The 19,834-nt window shown below is 40.5% G+C and overlaps 1 protein-coding gene across 5 annotated transcripts in view; it reads left to right on the forward strand.

The window, feature by feature from the left end:
• The window catches only part of LOC117387819 (protein shisa-6), a 162,381-nt gene extending 145,387 nt beyond the window's left edge, over positions 1-16,994 (forward strand). The window contains exons 5-10 of one of the 5 annotated variants that reach the window (XM_055229562.1): positions 894-956; positions 4,477-4,497; positions 11,914-12,066; positions 15,111-15,113; positions 15,253-15,356; positions 15,904-16,994. In XM_055229562.1, the coding sequence (XP_055085537.1) occupies positions 894-956; positions 4,477-4,497; positions 11,914-12,066; positions 15,111-15,113; positions 15,253-15,356; positions 15,904-16,785 (1,226 nt within the window). In that variant the 3' untranslated portion in view covers positions 16,786-16,994. Of the gene's footprint in view, positions 1-893; positions 957-4,476; positions 4,498-11,913; positions 12,067-15,110; positions 15,114-15,252; positions 15,368-15,581; positions 15,591-15,903 lie in introns of all 5 variants that reach the window. The other 4 variants (XM_055229561.1, XM_055229560.1, XM_055229563.1 and 1 more) reach the window with 4 other exon arrangements.
• Positions 16,995-19,834: the final 2,840 nt, after the last annotated feature.

Raw genomic sequence — 19,834 nt, forward strand, 5'->3', positions numbered from 1 at the left:
AATGTGTCTAAATTTCTTTCACCTCACACCACTTTAAAAAACATATATATTTTTTAATTATTTTACCTTGACAGAGAAGGCCCAGTTATAACATATTAACCAATTTAAAACACAGTGCATTACAACACATATACTACAAATTATTTGCCTTTCGCAAATCCAGAAACATATCTCTTTGTATTTTTTATACAGATTGATGTCAGTCTGGTCTCCACACCCTCCGATCAAGCATGTCTTTGCAATCAGATTTGTTTTCTCAGTGAAACATGTGAAACAAAGGAGATCATTGGTCACCTATGATTGATAAATAAAATAAAATTTCTCACACCTCAGATTAACAGTTTAGTGCTACGCTTATTGATTCTTCAGATATCCGCATTGTTTATTAGTCCCTTGTGATATTTTTTCCAACTATTTTTATCGGATACAGACAGACCATGCATGTCCCTGATTGGTTAATCCACCTGTCAATCAGATCCATTTGAAAATAGGAAGATTCACCAGTAACCAGACTCACATCTTCATAAAGTATTTAAGAAGTGTGTTTTATGGATCCCAGGCAAACAAATTCTAACACAGTTCTGATCTCATTACTGATACTTTTCAAAAATTCAAAAAAGCTACTGTGAAAATAAATAAATTGAACTTCTCAGGTTTCAGTGTACAGATTTATATCATCTTAACCAACTTGTTTATTACCGGTTACCTAAAACTCAAAAGAAAGTTTTATTTATTTATTTCAATTAGCAATTAAGTTTCAATTAGCAGTTAAGTTAGCCAAAGCTGTGTCAGATCTGTGAGTGTAATAAGCCTTGAGGATGAGACACTGCAGTCTGTATTCTCTCAATACAGAATTATCCCATTGACCCTGAATGTTGCTTTTGTCATTTCAGGTGCCCATCAACATAACTATAACCATGTGGCTTTAGGTAGCCCCACACACACCCCTAAAAATGGTAAGAGCCTGGAGAAGCATTCATATCTGCCATTGCATTGTGTTCAGACAGGGGCACGGCAGGGGTGTCGTACTGCACCATAACTCTTTACTGTCATCTTAATTGAAGGGATCAGTGTAAAGATTTGACAGGTCTACCTCTATCCCATCTTGCAGTGTTACATCGGTGAAAAGGCGCATATTAATTACTGTAAGTCACACAGATGTTGGCAGAGTGCTGGGGATATGGGGAGGAGGTAATGGGGGGCGCAGCCTGGCAGATGTGAGACAGCGCCAGGAGCAGGTCTGTAGGGAGGGAGCGCGCTATGAATATTCACATTTGAACAAGTCACTGTTTGTTTTAGAGCAGTTACAGAGAATAATGGCTTCTAGTGTACAAGCATCTGCCGTGATATAGCAGAGTGGTCAAATTAGAAATTATGGAGGGCATAACAGTGGAAAACTGTCAACCGAAATCTTCAATGGCTCAAAATTACCCAACGAAATTATATATATTCAAGTTCATATGACAGGTTAGACTTCTCATGTCACTAAAGCATAGACAGCACCATTATATTTAAGATTTTTTTTTTTTTTTTTTTTTTTTTTTTTTGATGGAATTTGTAATTTTATTTTCTGGTTGGACAGAGGCCGAAGATATGACATATGCAGATGTAATTTCATAACTGTTACCTAGCTCCTAACATTAGTTAGGATTTGACTAATACAAATAGATGTGACAACAGATGTTTTGTAATAATAATAATAATAATAATAATAATAATAATAATAATAATAATAATAATAATAATAATAATAATTTGTGTTGTGTTCCTTGCTTGTAAATTGTCTTTTGTAGGGAATTTTCAGTGTTGAGGTTCTACTACTTTTTGTACATTTATTCCCAACATTCTTTCCCACAAACTGCCACTTAAGTTGTGTAAAGCTATGATAAATATTGACCACTGGTACTATTCCACCAAACCAAGTCATAAATGCAAAAAAAGGTGACAACCTGTCATATGCACTTCAACTCTTAAATTGTAGACATGGGTGATACTAGTGATTTATGTCTCAGTCCTAGTTCTAGTTCAATTCTAGTTTTTCAATACTAGTACAAATTGGTTTTATTTTCTTTAACTTGTCGGAAATAGTCTCATTGCTTTGCCTGGTATGTTCCACAGTATAACCTCATGTATTAAATGACATGCATAGTGAGCATGGTCAGCTCTACCCAGATCTTTCTTATGGCTTAGTTTGGTAGCGTTCATCTGCTTAAGAGATAGATTTTTAGTTTAATGCCTTACTGTTCAAAATTTCAGGGAAAGCGATATATGTCTTTATGTAGACATGCAGAACAGTATGGTGGTTTGGTCATTACCAACTGCGTATAGTGTTTGAGCTTCCTTTGCCTTTCTTAGCCTTTCTAGTGAGGACTTCTTTGCCAGAGCCGGGTGTCAGAACAGTTGGCAGATATTTGGCAGCATCACCATTTGAACAGTCTAGCACTTCAATATCATATATTTACACTGAGAGAACTTCAACACGAACAATACTGGGTTCCCATAAAGTGCATTCATGTTTCTTAAATTTTAATTCTTTTAGTGGAATAATATATGTGGTAAATATTGATCATAGTTTTACATCAGTCAAGTGGCAGTTTATGAAGAACAGTAGAGCTGAATTAAAAAAAAATCGTTATACACAAGGATTTTCTAACCATTTACAGCCTTTTAGCAAACTAAAGGCATTTACATACACTGCCTGGCCAAAAAAAAGTTGCAACCAAAAAAAACCATCACACACTCTAATATTTCGTTGGACCACCTTTAGCTTTGATGACAGCACACACTCACTGTGGCATTGTTTCGATAAGCTTCTGCAATGCCACAAGATTAATTTCCATCCAGTGTTGCATTAATTTCTCTTTAAGATCTTGCACTGATGATGGTCGAGTCTGACCGCTGTGCAAAGCCTTCTCCAGCACATCCCGAAGATTCTCAATCGGGTTAAGGTCTGGACTCTGTGGTGGACAATCCATGTGTGAAAATGATGTCTCATGCTCCCTGAACCACTCTTTCACAATTTGAGCCCGATGAATCCTGGCATTGTCATCTTGGGATGCCCACACAACCAGGAAAGAAAAAAATCTATTAATGGAATCTGGTCATTCAGTATATTCAGGTAGTCAGCTGACCTCATTCTTTGAGCACATACTGTTTCTGAACCTAGACCTGACCAACTGGATGAGGCTCGTACCTATTTGCTTATCCAGGTGGCAACTTTTTTTTTTTTTTTGGCCAGGCGGAGTAATTAACAATTATGGAATTACCATGTGTAACTATCTAATATATCTATTGATACTTTATACTGACATCACGCTGGGGGTGTTCTGCATACGGTGGAATGTTCAGCAATTACACAGCAGTTGTGTGGTGACACAAGTCACACATTAGCAAACCATGTCAAAAACACGAAATAGATTTAAACACAAATGTTCATGAGCCTGCGATCAATCCGTGCGTTCATGGTCCTGTGTTTGAAGTTTTGATTTTCAATAAAAAGGTGAGAGTGACTCACTGAAAAAATGGCTAATGCTAGCTAGCTTGGGACTGTAATGCTATGTGTGACAGACTTGTTGAACACAAACTAGCTCACCTGTTAAAGTGTTTTTGTTTGTTTGTTTTTTTTTTCCTCAGATTGTGTTAAAATAAAGCTCAGATTAAAGTCTATCAAGCCTCAGTTAGAGCAGTGCTTATAGTTAGCATCACACCCCCAGGGAATATTGTTGATGAGTTTTTTGTTAGTTTTTTTGTTTTATATATATATATATATATATATATATATATATATATATATATATATATATATATATATATATATATATATATATATATATATATATATATATATATATATATATATATATATATATATAATATGTTACCTGTGCATTAGTCAAAGAAATAGTTAAACCTGTCCCATTCTCTTTAAAGATATGCTATGTAATTTTCTGGAGGTGGCATGTCACTTGAATAGAAAGTTAAAGCCACCGTTCAAATAATTGTCTGTGAACATAGATATACGTCCGTGGATCATTATGTTATAATATTAACATTTTAAATCTCAATATTCATCAAGTCCGCTCACTTTCGCATTACAAAATTGCACACCGACGTTACCGTAAATGTTATCACAACAAAGACTTATAGGACAAATAGGCGATAGGCGAAAATTACTGAAATATGCATGAATCACTCCAAATACAGCTTTCAAAGTGCAAATGGTGAGGGGGTAGGTTTGCGGGGGTTTTTTTTGTTTTTGTTTTTTTTTTAATCTAAATTGAAATTTTGTGTAATTTTGATGTTGTGCTTCTGGACCACTGTGCACTGTGGAGCAAGTGGGGTTCCAATATGTGTGTCAGAGATCTATGTCAACATGTAAAAGCTATTTAACCAGGTCAGAGGAGAGGGTTTGAGTAGAAGTATAAGTATGAATGCACCAGGTGACTGAAATGTGTGTTCTTGGCTTTGGTTTGGTAGCACACCGGTCGTTGAGGCGTGGTAAGTCCAGACTTGTGTGCTGTGGTGTTGCCCATCATTCTGCATCCCCAACCCCTCACCCCTCCCCTCCATGGTGCCAGTCGTTGTGACAACTGTAAAAATTGCAATGTTTCTTTCCACAGCAATTGTCCAATTATCCTTACATGAATAAACAATAAAATTCAACATCCAAACTCCCTAGCTGTAGTCCACTTTGCTGCTCTAGGTCAAATACAAGCAGAAAGCTCTGAAAACTGTGACAAAACATATTGGACCGATGATATGCTATCAGTATATTTATTTAATTTATTTCTTTATTTTTGTTAATGTTTGTCATACGTCACATTTATCCTGATTTGACTACATTTTCCAATTAAAGATGCACTATGTTTTCTGGTGGAAAATCTGCCACTCACTTGTGTGCAATTAGTAACTGTAATTGGAGATAACAGTGCCTCAGTGGTTAGAGTTCCCCAACCCAAAGGTCAGAGGATCAATTCCCACTTAGACCATGTTCTGTCATTGCCTAGTATGAAAATGGTGTGTGGCTAATAGCACAGACTGGCACCCTCGCTTCTGCCAGTCAGCCCCAGGCTACAGCTGTCCTGGGGCTGACTGACCACTCATTCACCACAAATATGTAGTGAATGAATAATGACTGCAGTATACACTTCCAGTCAGAAGTTTGGACACCTTTTTTCAATGTATTTTCTTTCTCTATGTCTACTATTTTCTACTTTTCAGATACACACAAAATAAATTAAATATATGATGGGAGATATTTTGTAGTAAACACTAAAATGAAATAGCTCATCCCCTCTTTGCCACGCTCGGGACCTCTACCAAAGGCCTGGGAGATTGCGGGTTCTGCACTGTATCTTTTCTGGACTGAGATGTCTGAAGTTTTTCCTGGGATCTGCTATAGCCACTCCTCCAGTTTGGGGGTCACTGCCCCGAGTGCTCCGATGCCCATGGGCACCACTGATACCTTCATCTTCCAGGCCTTCTCCAACTCTTCTTTGAGCCCCTGGTATTTCTCTAGTTTCTCATGTTCCTTTTTCCTGATGTTCCCATCACTTAGTGCTGCGATATCCACCACAACGGCTTTGCTCTGTTGTTTATCCACCACCACAATGTCTGGTTGATTCGCCATCACCATTCTGTCAGTTTGTATCTGGAAGTCCCACAAAGATGCAAAGATGCAAAGATGTTTCTGTACACTATGCCCCACCACTTGGTTATGCCGCTCCATGTATGCTTTCCCTGCCAGCATCTTACACCCTGCAGGTACAATCCAGGGGCATCTTTGCACAGCCTACACCATGGGTGTTGTCTGGTGTGGTAGATCTGGGCCTCTATCGCTCTGGTGCTCAAGGCCTGCTCCTGTGCAGCCAGGATGAGTGCCTCTGTGCTGTCCTTCAGTCCAGCTTTCATAAGCCATTAGTAGGCATTATTAGCTTGTCCTTTCATGATGGCACCTCCAGCAACTCTTCCTCTGCACTCCACTGTCTGAGACATTCGCTGAGCACATCATCCGTTGGGGCCTTGTCCTTGATGTACTTATGGATCTTGGATGTTTCATCCTGGACTGTGGCTGTCCGACTCACTAGTCCTTGGCTTTCCTCCTTACGGCTCACGTACAGTCTCAGGGTGCTGGATTTGGAATGGAACCGCCATGCATGGTCAGGAGCTTTCGGGTCTTAATATCTGTGGATTGCATCTCCTCCTTTGGCCAGCTTATGATTTCTGCTGGGTATCTGATTACTTGCAGGGTGCAGGTGTTTATTGCCTGAGTCTTGTTCTTGCCATTGAGCTGACTCCTTAGGACTTGCTTTACTCGTCTGAGGTATTTGGCCGTGGCTGCTTTCCTTGTTTCCTCTTCAAGGTTGCCATTTGCTTGTGGGATACCAACGTACTTGTAACTGTCCTCAACATCTGCTATTGTTCCTTCTGGGAGGGAGACCCCTTCTGTGTGGACTACCTTTCCTCTATTTGTCACCATCCGGCTACACTTCTCAAGCCCAAATGACAATCTAATGTCTGTGCTGTAGATCCTGGTGGTGTGGGTCGGTGAGTCAATGTCTCACTCATTCTTAGTGTACAGCTTGATGTCATCCATGTAGAGGAGGTGACTTATGGTAGCCCCATTCCTGAGTCGGTATCCATAGCCAGTGTTGCTGATGATTTAGCTGAGGGGATTCAGACCTATGCAGAACAGCAGTGGGGTAATCAATCCAGACAGTGCACAGGTTGGTTTCACGGGTTTTGCAGTCTAGGACGACTGTTTGGTCTACCAGGTCTAGTCTAGTGTTTGGCTCCCCTGGTATCTTTGCCGATGCCCTTCTGCACTGTGCTCATGTATTGATCCATGTGCCCACTTATCTTAGCCGTGATTATGCCTAATATGAGCTTCCATGTTGTGGAGAGACAGGGTATTGACCGATAGTTGGATGGTACTGTACCCTTTGAGGGATCCTTCTGGATCAGGATCATACGCCCTTCGGTTAGTCATTCACAGGGAGTCCTATCCATTAGCAAATGGCTCATTTGTGCTGCTAGGTGCTCATGGAAGGCAGTGAGTTTCTTTAGCCAGTAGGCATGGAGGGCCTGGTGCAGTCCAGTTTTTCATACCTGAGACTCTTTCCTGGACTGATGGTGACTGGAGGATTCTGTTCAGGAAGATTGCTGTGGTCTTCTATCAGAGCCACCAGCCATTGCACATCGCTGTTGTGAGATGCCTCCTTCTCCCATATGTCTTTCCAGTACTGTTCGGTTTCCAGCCTTGGTGGGTCTCCTCTGGTGTTTTTACTCTGCCATTAAGCGAAAACTTTCGCCGGTTGTGTTGCAAACAGACAGTTTATTTGTCTGGTTTGTCTAGCTGGCCAAGGCCTTTGTTTGGCAGTTTCCAGTGCTTCAGGTATGGGCTTCTGGCTGTACCTCTTGGGTACTTGTTTTTTCATTGAACCTCTCTGGGCCTCTGACAGTTGGCTCACTTCTCTCCGTACTGCCTTGATTTAAGCCTCTAACCGTTGTTTCCATGGTGGGTATTGTATCTCATGGCTCCCATAGTTGCTCTCATAGCCAAGCATCTCTTGGATCACTGCTGCTGAAGTGTATATTAGCTCAGTGGTCTCTTGATTGGTTCCTCTCAGTGATCTTTATGACAAAGTCTCCTGAAATGGCTTTCACTTCAGAGCTGTGCCTTGTCAGGGTCAAGAAATGCCAAAGGTGCAAAGCTGTGACTCAAGCAGTGACTAAAGCAGTTGCCATTTAAAAAAAATCTAAACTTTAAAACAGGTTTTTAGTTATTTGGAGTTTATTTTTTGTTTCCTACATTCATTAATACATGGAAATAAAGAAGAAACATAAATGAAAATGTGTGTCCAAACTTTTGACTGGTAGTGTAGCTCTTAGGTTTCAACAAGCCTGTAAAGCTCATTAAAAGCGAAAAATATTATTAATCATTTTTTTCCTGGAATGTACGTGTATTGAGAGAAACAAAACATCACCAGGCCAAGTTACATGCCAGATCTGTGGAGAAGAAAGTCTGCTCCTATAATTAAATTATTGTAAGATATATAAGCTTAATACCATGCTGTGGAACTTTCCAGTCAAAGCATTAACATGGGCACAAGTGTGGTAGTGGCCTAACCTCAGTCAGAAAAGGTGCATAGTGCAGCTTTAAACAGAAATAGTACACAAAGTTGCTAATCCACTCACTCTATCCACAGTAAGATATGACAAATGATCAACCAGGTTTTTTGTTAGCATAGATTAGCAATGAGAAAATGTTAGATGCAACACTGGTTTTCAAATCAGTCGACAAGTGAACCAAGTCAGAGATGTCATCAGAGAGCGGCGAATGACTCACACATGCTGTTCAGGCCCAAAACAGGAAACAGGAAGTGCATCCATTATATCTGCATTTCACCATTTTTCCATTTGACTCCTACAAGATATTAGATTTTACTTATAGACATGTTATGACAGGTTCAACTTTCTTTTCACAGTTGTAGATGAGTTCTTGTGAGATAATATGGGTATTTTAAGCCTCCGTAGCAGCAATTAAATTAAAATCTTGCTTCAGAAGAATTAAAAAAAAATCCTCACTCTAATACTGCTTTGATTAAGAATTTTGAATTTTCAACATTCAATAGTTTTAGACAGTGCTGGTTGTCTTCTGTCCTGGCAGCATTCTAGCCCACATTTGTCCAACATTTGCTCTTCAAAGCCTAGAATTACACCAGGGTGGAAAGAGTACTGAAAGTTTTAAGATAGTTTGAAAACTCAAGAAAAAATACAAAATGGATTTATACAACACATTTTCATTTTCAACAACAAAGGAGAGAGTGGCTCACTGAAAAACTGATGGCTAATTCTAGCTAGTGACTGATTGTATGTGTAAGAGACTTGTTTGGGAGCACAAATCATCTCACCTGCTGTAGTTCCAATTAAGTCAGATCTTCAGACAGAGCCTCAGACAGAGCAGTGCCTCCAGTTAACATCACACCCCCAGGAAATTTTGATGCCATCAACTGCAAAGTGTCATTTGCAAGTACTGCTGCAAAATGTTGACTTAAGTAGTAGCCGAAAAAAAGAGTACACACATCAAAATACTACTTACACTGTAGTGTTGTTATGTGAGTTTGTAGATACAGAAAGCAACCATGCAATAGGACAACTGGGACTTGTATTGTACCCTTTAACGTCTATAAATAAAAATGTAACTAATCACAATTGCATGCTAGAATTATACTCATTTACAAGAGCAAGTTTAAGAATCTACTCCAAAAAGTACCCAAAAAATCTTCTCTTTTACAGTAGTGTGAGTATTTTTAATAGTACTTTCAACCTATTACAGTTAGAGATTTCATTCAGAAAACACATTTTATGATTATGATTTTATGATCAGACACAAGAGAGTTGAACATATGCCTCCAAAGTCCATCCTCACCTTGGCTCTAGTGACAGGAGTATGAGCTCAGAGACATGGTGATAAGACAGGACTGCACCTGCACTGTCTTATCTACAAAGGCCATACACTCTTGTCTGTCTGCTATCGTCCTGTCCCACCATGGACACTGTGTCTTCTGATCCAGCGCCCCCTCTCTTCACCTGTCGCACCGGTCACACCTGTCCCAAACTCTCCCATTGTCATGTGACCACCTCCACCATCCTTGGGTAAACTGGAGTCAAACATGCAGTGAACTCCTTAAAGTGAGACAAAACACATAAACTCCGCCCACAACCAGATTTCAAATAGAGCTGCTAAACTGGGCAATGCCAGGATGACTGAAGGGGAGCGTGAGGGGCAAGCAAAGGTGGGGTCTGGACATATGATGCACAGTATGATTGGTCTAACAGGGATCCATAGTGCAAGTTCCACCGCTGCAGGCAGATGTTTCTGATTACAAAGGCAGCACAACTTAAATTTAGGCGTTTTTGACCAGAAAGCTGTAAATTGACCTACTTACCACTAAAGTTATTAAAAATTCTAGGAATGGTAGATAATGCTATTAAAACACCATATACAAAATTTAATAGCCAAAAACGTTAGTTAGTTCCATTTAATCCCTCAGGCTTCTCTTTAAAAATTCAGACTTAGAACCCTAAGGACATAAATATCCACTTACAAAGCCAATAGTAAAATCATCATAGATTAATATTTTTTCATACTTTTCAACTAAATCCAACTATATATATATATATATATATATATATATATATATATATATATATATATATATATATATATATATATATATATATATTAAATTTATTTATTTATTTATTTATTTATTTTGAGCAGGGAAATATGTGACAAAATCTTTGGATTTAGTTGAAAAGTATGAAAAAATATTAATCTATGAACGATTTTACTATTGGCTTAAACCTATGTATATCTAACCCTTTAAATGCCAGTGTGAAAATTTGGAATTCACATGAAATGTATTTCAGAAAATTGAAGACAGGTTATTATGGGGTACATTTTATATGTGTCCTAGGAAGCTTCGACTTTGTCAATCTTTAGAAAAAAGTTTATTTTCTGAAGGCCAGAGGCTCAGAACTGATTTCAAACTAATTATTTACAAAAACTAAAAATGCCACTTCCTATGACCCATCTAAAAATGTAACCCTTTGTACCTTCGCTTCAGTTTTCTGGAAGATATGTCAGTGTTATAGGCCAAACTGGTCTCAAGCTGGCATTTAAAGGGTCAAATATGTATTGAACAAAAAAAAAAATTTTTGATTAGAGCAGATAGGTCTTTGGATTTAGTTGAAAAAAAAAAAAAAAAAAAAAAAAAAATATATATATATATATATATATATATATATATATATATATATATATATATATATATATATATATATATATATATATATATATATATTTGTAAGCGGACATTTATGTCCTTATTATGTCCTTCATCTGAGCATTACAGTCCAAAGGCAAAAAATGTTTTGGGGGACAAAAAATACCCCATAGGGAAGGCTAAGCCACAAATAGGAACCTAACCAAACCTTTGCCATCCCTATAATTCACAGAGATTAAGGCAGTAATGGAACAAATTGAATATAATAAGTAAAGGCAAATCAAAACAATAACAGTCAAAAGTTTGCATTAATTTTGTTTGTCTAACCTGTGTGTCTGATTTTTTCACTGATAGTGAAAGTGAATAACTCCTTATCTAGAGTCGTCTTCACAGAAGTCCACACATTTCTTGTTGTCAAACTTTCTTGGCCTTGCTCTCCTGCAGTGTCTAAATCCCATGCACACATCAATAGCAGGTCTGAGTGGAAGCTATGGCCTTGGCAATAACAATCAATTATTTACACACCCATTTACACCTCAGTCAAAGGTCTGAAAAACACCTCAATAATTGATGTGAAAGTAACTAGTACCATGAATTAAAATGGGCTCGCAGGAATTCAATCATGGCGGTGTGGACACAGAGACGCAGTAGTGGCCTGTACCAGGGGAGGCAGATAGCATCAGCGCTGACACATCGCAGTGAACAATGAGAAGTAAATGAGTTTGGCTGGCCCACACTTAACCCTGTTTATGAGAATGCATGTTAAATAACACTTATACTTCAAATTCGCCAAACATGGAATACAAATCAGAATCACTATTACTTTTAGGCAAACTTCAGGGGGAATTCTTTTACTTACAGACATGCGTTATCACAAGAAGATACAAATGAACTGAACAATCAAATCACAGTAATAGAGTGTCCACATGCCTTCAGGAAATCCCTGCATGTTCAGACTCCCGAGTGCTCAGATACAGACTGTACTCTTCCGCCAAACAGTGTTCCTTACCTCTCCATTCTGGTCCAATCAGTCCTGGTCCGGTCAGCTCTGGTCTGGTCAGTCCTGGTCCAATCAGTGTCCACACGTCCCATGTTGTCTCCCTCTGTATGTATGTGTCCTCAGAGAACAATCGGATTAGTGGGATCCTGACCTCGCAGACGGAGCCCTTCGACCTGTCCTTCTCTCGCTCCTTCCAGAGCCTGTCCCACCTGCCGCCATCCTACGAGGCGGCTATGGCGGCCGACCTCAGCCGTTTCTCCTCCCTCAAGAAACTCAGTAGGTCCTGGTGCCCCAGGCCCAGCTGCCTGAGGATGTGTGCATGATGCTTCCCTCTGCTCCCTCTGCGCTGTGAGGGCTCCTGGTCTGTGAGAATGCCCAGCACCCTGTGGAGGTCCACCTCACTGTATCCTCAAGGCACAAGATACTTTTGACAATGTCCTTCTCTCACTGATAGACATCTATTAAAATATTCCTAATCACTAGATCATATGCTTACAAAAATACATGATTTAGCATTGTAGGCCTGAGAACATGGACATCTCAGAACAATGTGAATAGATCATAACCTCAAAGCAACTGCATTTTTATGTGTCCCGCAAACCTTACAGAAATCAGATGATACTCTCATTGAAGTACATTGAAGGCATCCATGTTCTCATATCTGGGTGTGTATATATATATATATATATATATATACACACACCCCCACACACCCCTACACACACACACACACACACACACACACACACATATATATATATATATATATATATATATATATATATATATATATATATATATATATATATATATATAATTGAACTATGAAATTAAAACATGCCACAGACGCTTACAAATGGCTGCACCTCTATGATCAAATACTTGACCAAATAAAGCACAAACATGATAGTGGAGGCAGCAGACACGGCCGATTGGCTGCTTCTTTTGTCTGAGGCAATGGCTGTGACTCATTGATATTCCATGCTCCCCTTGTCTAGCCTTAAAACAGGCCCATTTCTCTGGAGCAGTAACTGCCTGGCCCGCTCCTATTGATTTAGTGCTCTGCTGGATTCTGCTGCGTAATGAGCTCTCCTCTCATCATATTCTTTAAGTGGAACGCAAATATTCCTTAAGGCTGCTGTAATTCCATCAGACCCACAGTCCCAGTGAAGGATGGCCCTCCACCACTCACTCCGTCACACTACTGCCAGAGACCATTTCACAGCAAAGTGCCAAACAAGTCTGCAGCCGCCATTGTATTAGCACAAAACAAAAGGCATTACACCCTGTGCGGCGGAGCTCCATTTACATAATGCTTTGTGATGGCTGTTAAATCAGCAGCTCCTCTCTTTAGTCCTGCAGAAAAACATCCTCCGGCTCCTTCCTTCCAAAGCTAATCATTTGTGGTGGAATATCACAGTGGCACTTTTCTTTGGCTTGTGTCAGGTCGGTGCTGGGGGAAGATGGAGCAGCGTATTTCATTGTGCCCGTAATATTAGTGCTTATTAATGCAAATTGGTATGAGGACTCTACACATCCGGATCGCTCTCTCACAACAGCATCACAATAAAGCTGATGCGTCTGCAGGTTGCCGAAGACTATTAGGGCCAACAGAACATGAAGTTTGGATTGTGTGGTAACAAGTGGATCTGCGACTCTGGCCTGGGGCTGGGGTGTGTGTATAGACAGGTGGCCCGGACTACTGCGCCGAAGCACATAAGTTTGATTTCCGAGTAACACCCATTTATATCCCATTAGCTGGGGCTGATTTATGTGCATAATAGAGCTGTTGTGAATGTCATCATTAGCTGTGATATGGATGTTGCATTGTGTCTCCTGGATCTTTTGTAAATGTGCCACTGTTTGTCTCGGAGCATGTTATGTGGCGTAGCATGGTTTTCACATGGACGCAGGCGTATGTACACAGTGGGATCATAAGGCTTTGATGTGGCACTGACACTCGGAGCATGTGCGTTGGTGCCTGTGCGCTTCACACATTGTACAAGTTGGACTTCTGACCTGTTAGCATTTTCTCCACAGATGGGCTGCCTGTATACTCTCACATGAATGTGTTGTGCTTGGCATGAACTCTGCAGTGCTGTGTGTCATTGCCAGATGTGATACCTTTTTTCAGTCGATTTGTTAATGGTACACAAAAGCTTTTAGCTATTTAATAATGTTGTTACCTCCTTAAAAAACATACCTGGAGTTGTGTTTTGTTTTAATCACACATGTTTCAGTAACCTTGAATTAGTCTGTCTGCATCCCCAAAGGTCAAAAGCTCTGTTTTGCCTGGTAATGTCATCAAGTGGATTAACAGCTACAGTTCAACTGATTTATTTTATAATGTTTTAGTTTTACCTTTTAGTACAGTTGAAATCAATACAAAGTCTGTAATATCTGCTGGTGCAGTGAGGACTGAAGCTGTTTCAATGAGGCTTACAAATCCTGTAACTTGACCTGCAAATCCAGGCTGAAATAATTCTAGTGAAGGTGTATGGAGTTTTAAAAACAACACAACAGAGCACTTCATCTGTCACTTAATTGCATCCTAAGGAGGAACAGAGTATTTTCAGTTAGAGAAAAGAACAAAGCCTAAACATGCAGGATTTGTGTGTTAAAGATGTGTGAATGAAACAAAACACTAACTAGGAACGTTTTTGTAATGAGGAAACATTATAACATAGATCAAAATTTGTTAAATAGTAAACTTTTTCCAATGTCTATCATGTGGAGACACTGACAAAAGATGAGTCTACAAGAAATTAGACCAGTGAGATACTTAAAACAGATGAGGTAGACTTGCTATTATTACCAGAGCAGTCAGAAAAAAAAATCTGAGACACTGAGTGTGAAAATGTCCATTCTTTATGAGAGCTTGAACAGCCAATCAGTTCAACACTATGTAATATGTAGCAGTGGTCAGGCAGAGAGTACTAGCTATAGCCATTGACATGGGCTCTGGGATAGCTAAGAGGAGAGCAAGACTTGTAGATGTCCACTGATACTTGGTTTATTGCACATTTAGAAACCATATAATGCCAAGTCACCATGGTATGGTTTTGACCTGTAACCTTACAAGCCATCAAGTACTCCCAAAGTAATATATTTAGGTTCATAGTCAAAAAGTTAGCTGTTTTACATATAAAGTCAGAGCTCTCTATGTAAAGTTTTGTGAAGTTTTTGTGAAGTTTTGTGAAGTTTTAAAATACAATCCAAGCTTACTAGCTTGAACAAATCTCAAAAATGTGATCTGTCCCAAGTATGGTACTATAGAAACTTCAGCGCTCCAGCACATATTTGGACATGCCACAGGGCAGCGGGTTCCACATGGGGCAATGACACAGTTCTGTTTGATGAGCTGTAGAGGATGTTCACGTGGATCCACAGGGCATCATGTTGTTTCACCTATTTAATCCTCTGTGTGCTGTCTCCACTGACTCCACTCTCCTCTGTCTGCAGGTGACAAGGACGTAGACGAATACTACACCAGGAAACGCCACCTGCCCGACCTGGCAGCCCGAGGCACACTACCCTTGCATGTGCTCAAGATGAGCCAAGAGCTGGTGCGTACCCAGTACCGCACCTTCAACAAAGACATGATGTTCTTTTCATACGCTCGCAAAATAAGACTGTTTGAGAATCCTATTAGTCTGTTGGGGAGCAGGGTCAGAGACAAACATTAGCACAAGAATCAAACAGAGAACATAGGCCTAAAACAGGACACACACAGAGAAAGCCCCCTGAGGTGAGACAGGGTGCCGTAGAGAAAGCCCCAGAGAAAGCCTCAGAAAATGCAGGTTTATGTCTCAGGGCATCTCTAACTCTGGCAGTAAGGCCTGCTGCCAAGGGTCCTCCGTGGCTCTATTTTCCTCTGAAAAAAAAAAAAAAAAAATTGTATCAATAGCAAGATGCCTCAAGCATCCCTTTCCTTCGAAGGGGACAAGTTCTGTAATTCTGCAATTTGTACAGTTCTAAAGGAATGCTTAATAAAACACATCAGTGGATTTCTTATTTCTCCAGAATATCTAGTACAATCTGCTACAACTGTGTCTTGGTAGAGGCTAAAACTGTGAATAGTGTTAGAACCTAACACTCTGCTCTCATCCACAGCACCGCGAGCCGCAGCAGCACCAGAGCCAGCCCCCTCAACAGTCCATGCCTCAGGCTCCGCCCCCCTCACAGTCATCTCAGCAATCATCTCAACAGAGGCAGAGGCCACGCCGTGTGCAGAGGGCCATGTCCCAGGACAGGGTGCTGACCCCTCAGACCGCACCCCAGCAGGATTACAGCATGTCGCCCAATGGCATGTCCCCATATGGTGGGCGCATCCTGTCCGATGAGCAGCTGCTATCAGCAGAACGCCTTCGCTCTCAGGAGCGCCTGTTGCCTCAGGACCGCCACACATCCCAGGACCGTCTCTACACCAAGGACCGCATGATGTACTCCAAAGAGCGCCTGTCGCAGGAGCACCTGTACCCCAAAGACAGGCACTACTCTCAGGAGCGCCTCTACTCACAGGACCGACTCTACTCACAGGAGCGCCTCTACTCCCATGACCGGCTGCTCTCCCAGGACCCCCTCCTGTCCCCAGACAAACTCATGATGTCCCTGAAGCGTGGCATGGTCAGCAGCATTTCGGGTGGGGGCTTTAGAGGCAGTGACAAGTCCATCTCCCGCGCCATCTCTCACACCGATGTCTTCATGCCCACCACGCCCATCATGGATCGCTACAAAATGGCCAAAATGCACTCCCACCCCAGTGCCTCCAACAATGGGAGCGGAGGGGGCGGGTTAGGGGGAGGCAGTGGAGGCACTGGTCACTCCAACACATTAGCCATGAACCAGACCGCCTCCAAGAGACAGGCCTTTGCCTCTAGACGGACTCACACTGTGGAACAGCTCCACTATGTGCCCCAGCAGCAGCACCACCAGCAGCAGCAGGCCCAGTCGCAGCACTACCGCACAGGCAGCAAGACTGAAGTGACTGTGTGAGCAGCCGCATCTGCCTTGGGGCAGACTGTGGACTCGAGCCTGCTCTTACATTACTGACTGTCTTTGACTGAGGTTTCCTGTGACGTCAGAGATTTGTGACTATCACAAGCCAATGAGAGACCGGGACGAGTTCCACAGTTGAGGGACACAGCCCAACGATGGGCCAGAGAAGGTCTGCTGATACCTCCATCCCTCTGTGTTCTCTCTATCCCGGGCTAGGGCCTTGTGCTGTCTGTGTAGTGCGCAGTGTGTGTGTGCCGCTCATGTCTCACAAATGTGTCTGTGACCTTTTCTGGCCGATTTAAGGGCTGTGCATGGCACAGCAGCACAGGGGCTGTCCTGTCATCACGTTATACATATATAAATATGAGCATTTGTACTCGTCCACCATAGCGCTAGAATCTACATGAGACAGACTGACCTGATCTGTGGGTTACAAAGCACAATCAATACAAGAAACTATCCATCAGCTCCTTTGCATTAAAATAGTGATGGCTAGCTTGTTTTGTTCTTCAAGCGATGGCAGGTTCCTTTCTGTTGCTTCCAGTAGAAGATTGTAAATACGCTATTTTAGAAACCATATTATGGATCAGTCTGTATCAGTTGGACTTTGTATTAGGCTGTCTGTTTTCAATAGAATCTTTCAAAATCACTGTAACTCATCAGTGTTGTGAGCTGAGAGTAGAGCCCACTTAACCCCACAGAGGATCCTAAACTGTGTGTGAGCTAAATGACAGTGAAGACCATGCTTCCCAGAGACATGGGGTCTGGTGATGACGCTTGTCCAAGTAGGGTCAAATAAACCATCCATATTTTTGTAAAACTGTTCCTCAGCCTTGTGTGTGTGTCATTTCTCTGCTTCCATGCCACAAAATCCACTGTATTTGGATCTAGTGGATTTTGAATACATTTTTGCTTTTACTATTGATACTTTGCAGTGTGATGCTAACATTAGACAGTGTTCTGTCTGAAGCTTTGTTGCTCAAGTTAAACTTTAATCTGAGCTTTGGTTTAACACAATCTGACCACAACGTTAGTTGTGAACTACATGGTGAGCTGATTTTGTGCTCTTAAACAAGTCCTAACATTACAGTCACACGCTAGCTAGAAATAGCCTACAGCTTTAGGTAAGTCACTCTCACCTTTTTGTTGTAAATCACCCAAACAGGACCATGATCATCGACTACTGATAATGTGTTGTTTAAATCCATTTTGTATTTTTTCTTGAGTTTTCAGACAATCTTAAATATATTTTGGCACCAAATGACATGTGCATTGTGTTACCATGGTAACTGCTTAATATTCTACCACAGAGATATGGTATGGTATGCTTTTATTTGAAGAGGGAGAGTGCACAACATTAAATTGACCTGAAAAAAACAGGAAAGATGCCAGGTTATACCTAAAATACTAATTTCCACCTGTAGTCCCTGGACAGTCTGGTTTAGTAAAAATAAGTTTGGTGTAGATGGATGAAAAACCTGTAAACATATGGTACATACATCGAACACAACACATCTTGCCCCTCAAATACAACATTTCTAAAAACGTTCAGTTCACACACACACACACATCCATACCAAATTAGTCACATACACAAACAGTTTCAGATATGCAAATACTCTTTCTTTCTTACACATTCACTAATGTGTGCAAATTTGCTTTGATATTAGCCATTTCTTTGTCACTTGTGCAAACTTTTGAAAACTTGTGCACGTTATAATCTCATTTGGGAAACTATTCCAGTGACTCATAGCAACAATAGAGAAAGCCGATTTAGCGAAAGAGGTCCTACGTTTTGGAATGCTGCACTCTCCTCTAGAGGTCGCCCTAGTGACTCGAGTTGTTTTTTCTGAGCTCAGTGAGACAAACCTTCTTAGGGGAGGACTAGTAATACCATGAATAATTTTAAATAGTAGACAGATGTTCGCATATATTAGTAGATTATTAAAGTTTAAAAAAACATATTTGGAGAGGATATGACAGTGGTGATACTGTCTGGGTTTTATGTCATGAATCTTTAGCGTACATTTATACAGTGATTCAAGAGGCTTTGAAGCTGTTTTGCAAGACTGTGACCAGATTGTTATGCATTACAGAAAACGTGACAAAATCATAGAATTTAAACACATGCCTCAGTTGTAAGAGACCCTCGTATGTATCTAAAATTTGTCATATTAAATTTTAGGGAGTTACACAGTTTTTTGTTTTTTTAAATGATTCTTAAAGGTTAAGTTTGAGTCAAGAGTAACAAAGTAAGTAAAATGTTTAACTTTTTTTTTTTTTTTTTTTTTTTTTTTGTCATTAATATAGATATCTGGGTAATCTTAATATTTATGCCTGTTTGTAAAACACTGCAACTGTCTTTTCTAGATTTAATGTGAGACAGGAATTCTGCAGCCAGGCAGCAATCTTTTGCAATTCCCTTGTTAATCTCATGGCCACTTCTGCAGCGTTTTTCCCATGAGTGAACAGGACAGTATCGTCCGCATACATGATGACATTTATACTGCACACTGAGGGGAGATCATTGATGTACATACTGAAAAGCAGAGGCTCTAATATAAAGCCCTGCGGAACTCCCATGGTGCAGTCTTTAGGGGGGACAGTTTGTGATTTATTCGAACACACTGTTTCCTGCCACTCAGGTATGATGTAATCCAATTAACTGTTTTATTACACAGTCAAAAATCTGATAGTTTCCTTAATAGGATACTCGTAGGTCGAGAAAGACTGCTCCTACTACCCCTCCTTGGTCTATATTTGATTTAATTTGTTCAAGGAAGTAGGCACAAGCTGTCTCTGTTGAGTATTTTTTTTTTTCCTGAAACCAAATTGCAAAGGATTTAGAAATGGTTTGGCTTCGAGATGTCCTATTATCTGTTCTGCTACGGCCTTTTCATAGACCTTAGAGATGCAGGGAGGATGGTTATGGGCCGATAATTACTGATTTCTGACTTAAATATTGGTGTTATGATGCCAGTTTTTAATGCATATATGGTAATTTATTGACTGATTTATTGATTTTGTTAGGGCTGGGATCGGGCTT

This window comes from Periophthalmus magnuspinnatus, chromosome 19 (assembly GCF_009829125.3).
Source record: "Periophthalmus magnuspinnatus isolate fPerMag1 chromosome 19, fPerMag1.2.pri, whole genome shotgun sequence".
NCBI classification, from domain to species: Eukaryota; Metazoa; Chordata; class Actinopteri; order Gobiiformes; family Gobiidae; genus Periophthalmus; species Periophthalmus magnuspinnatus.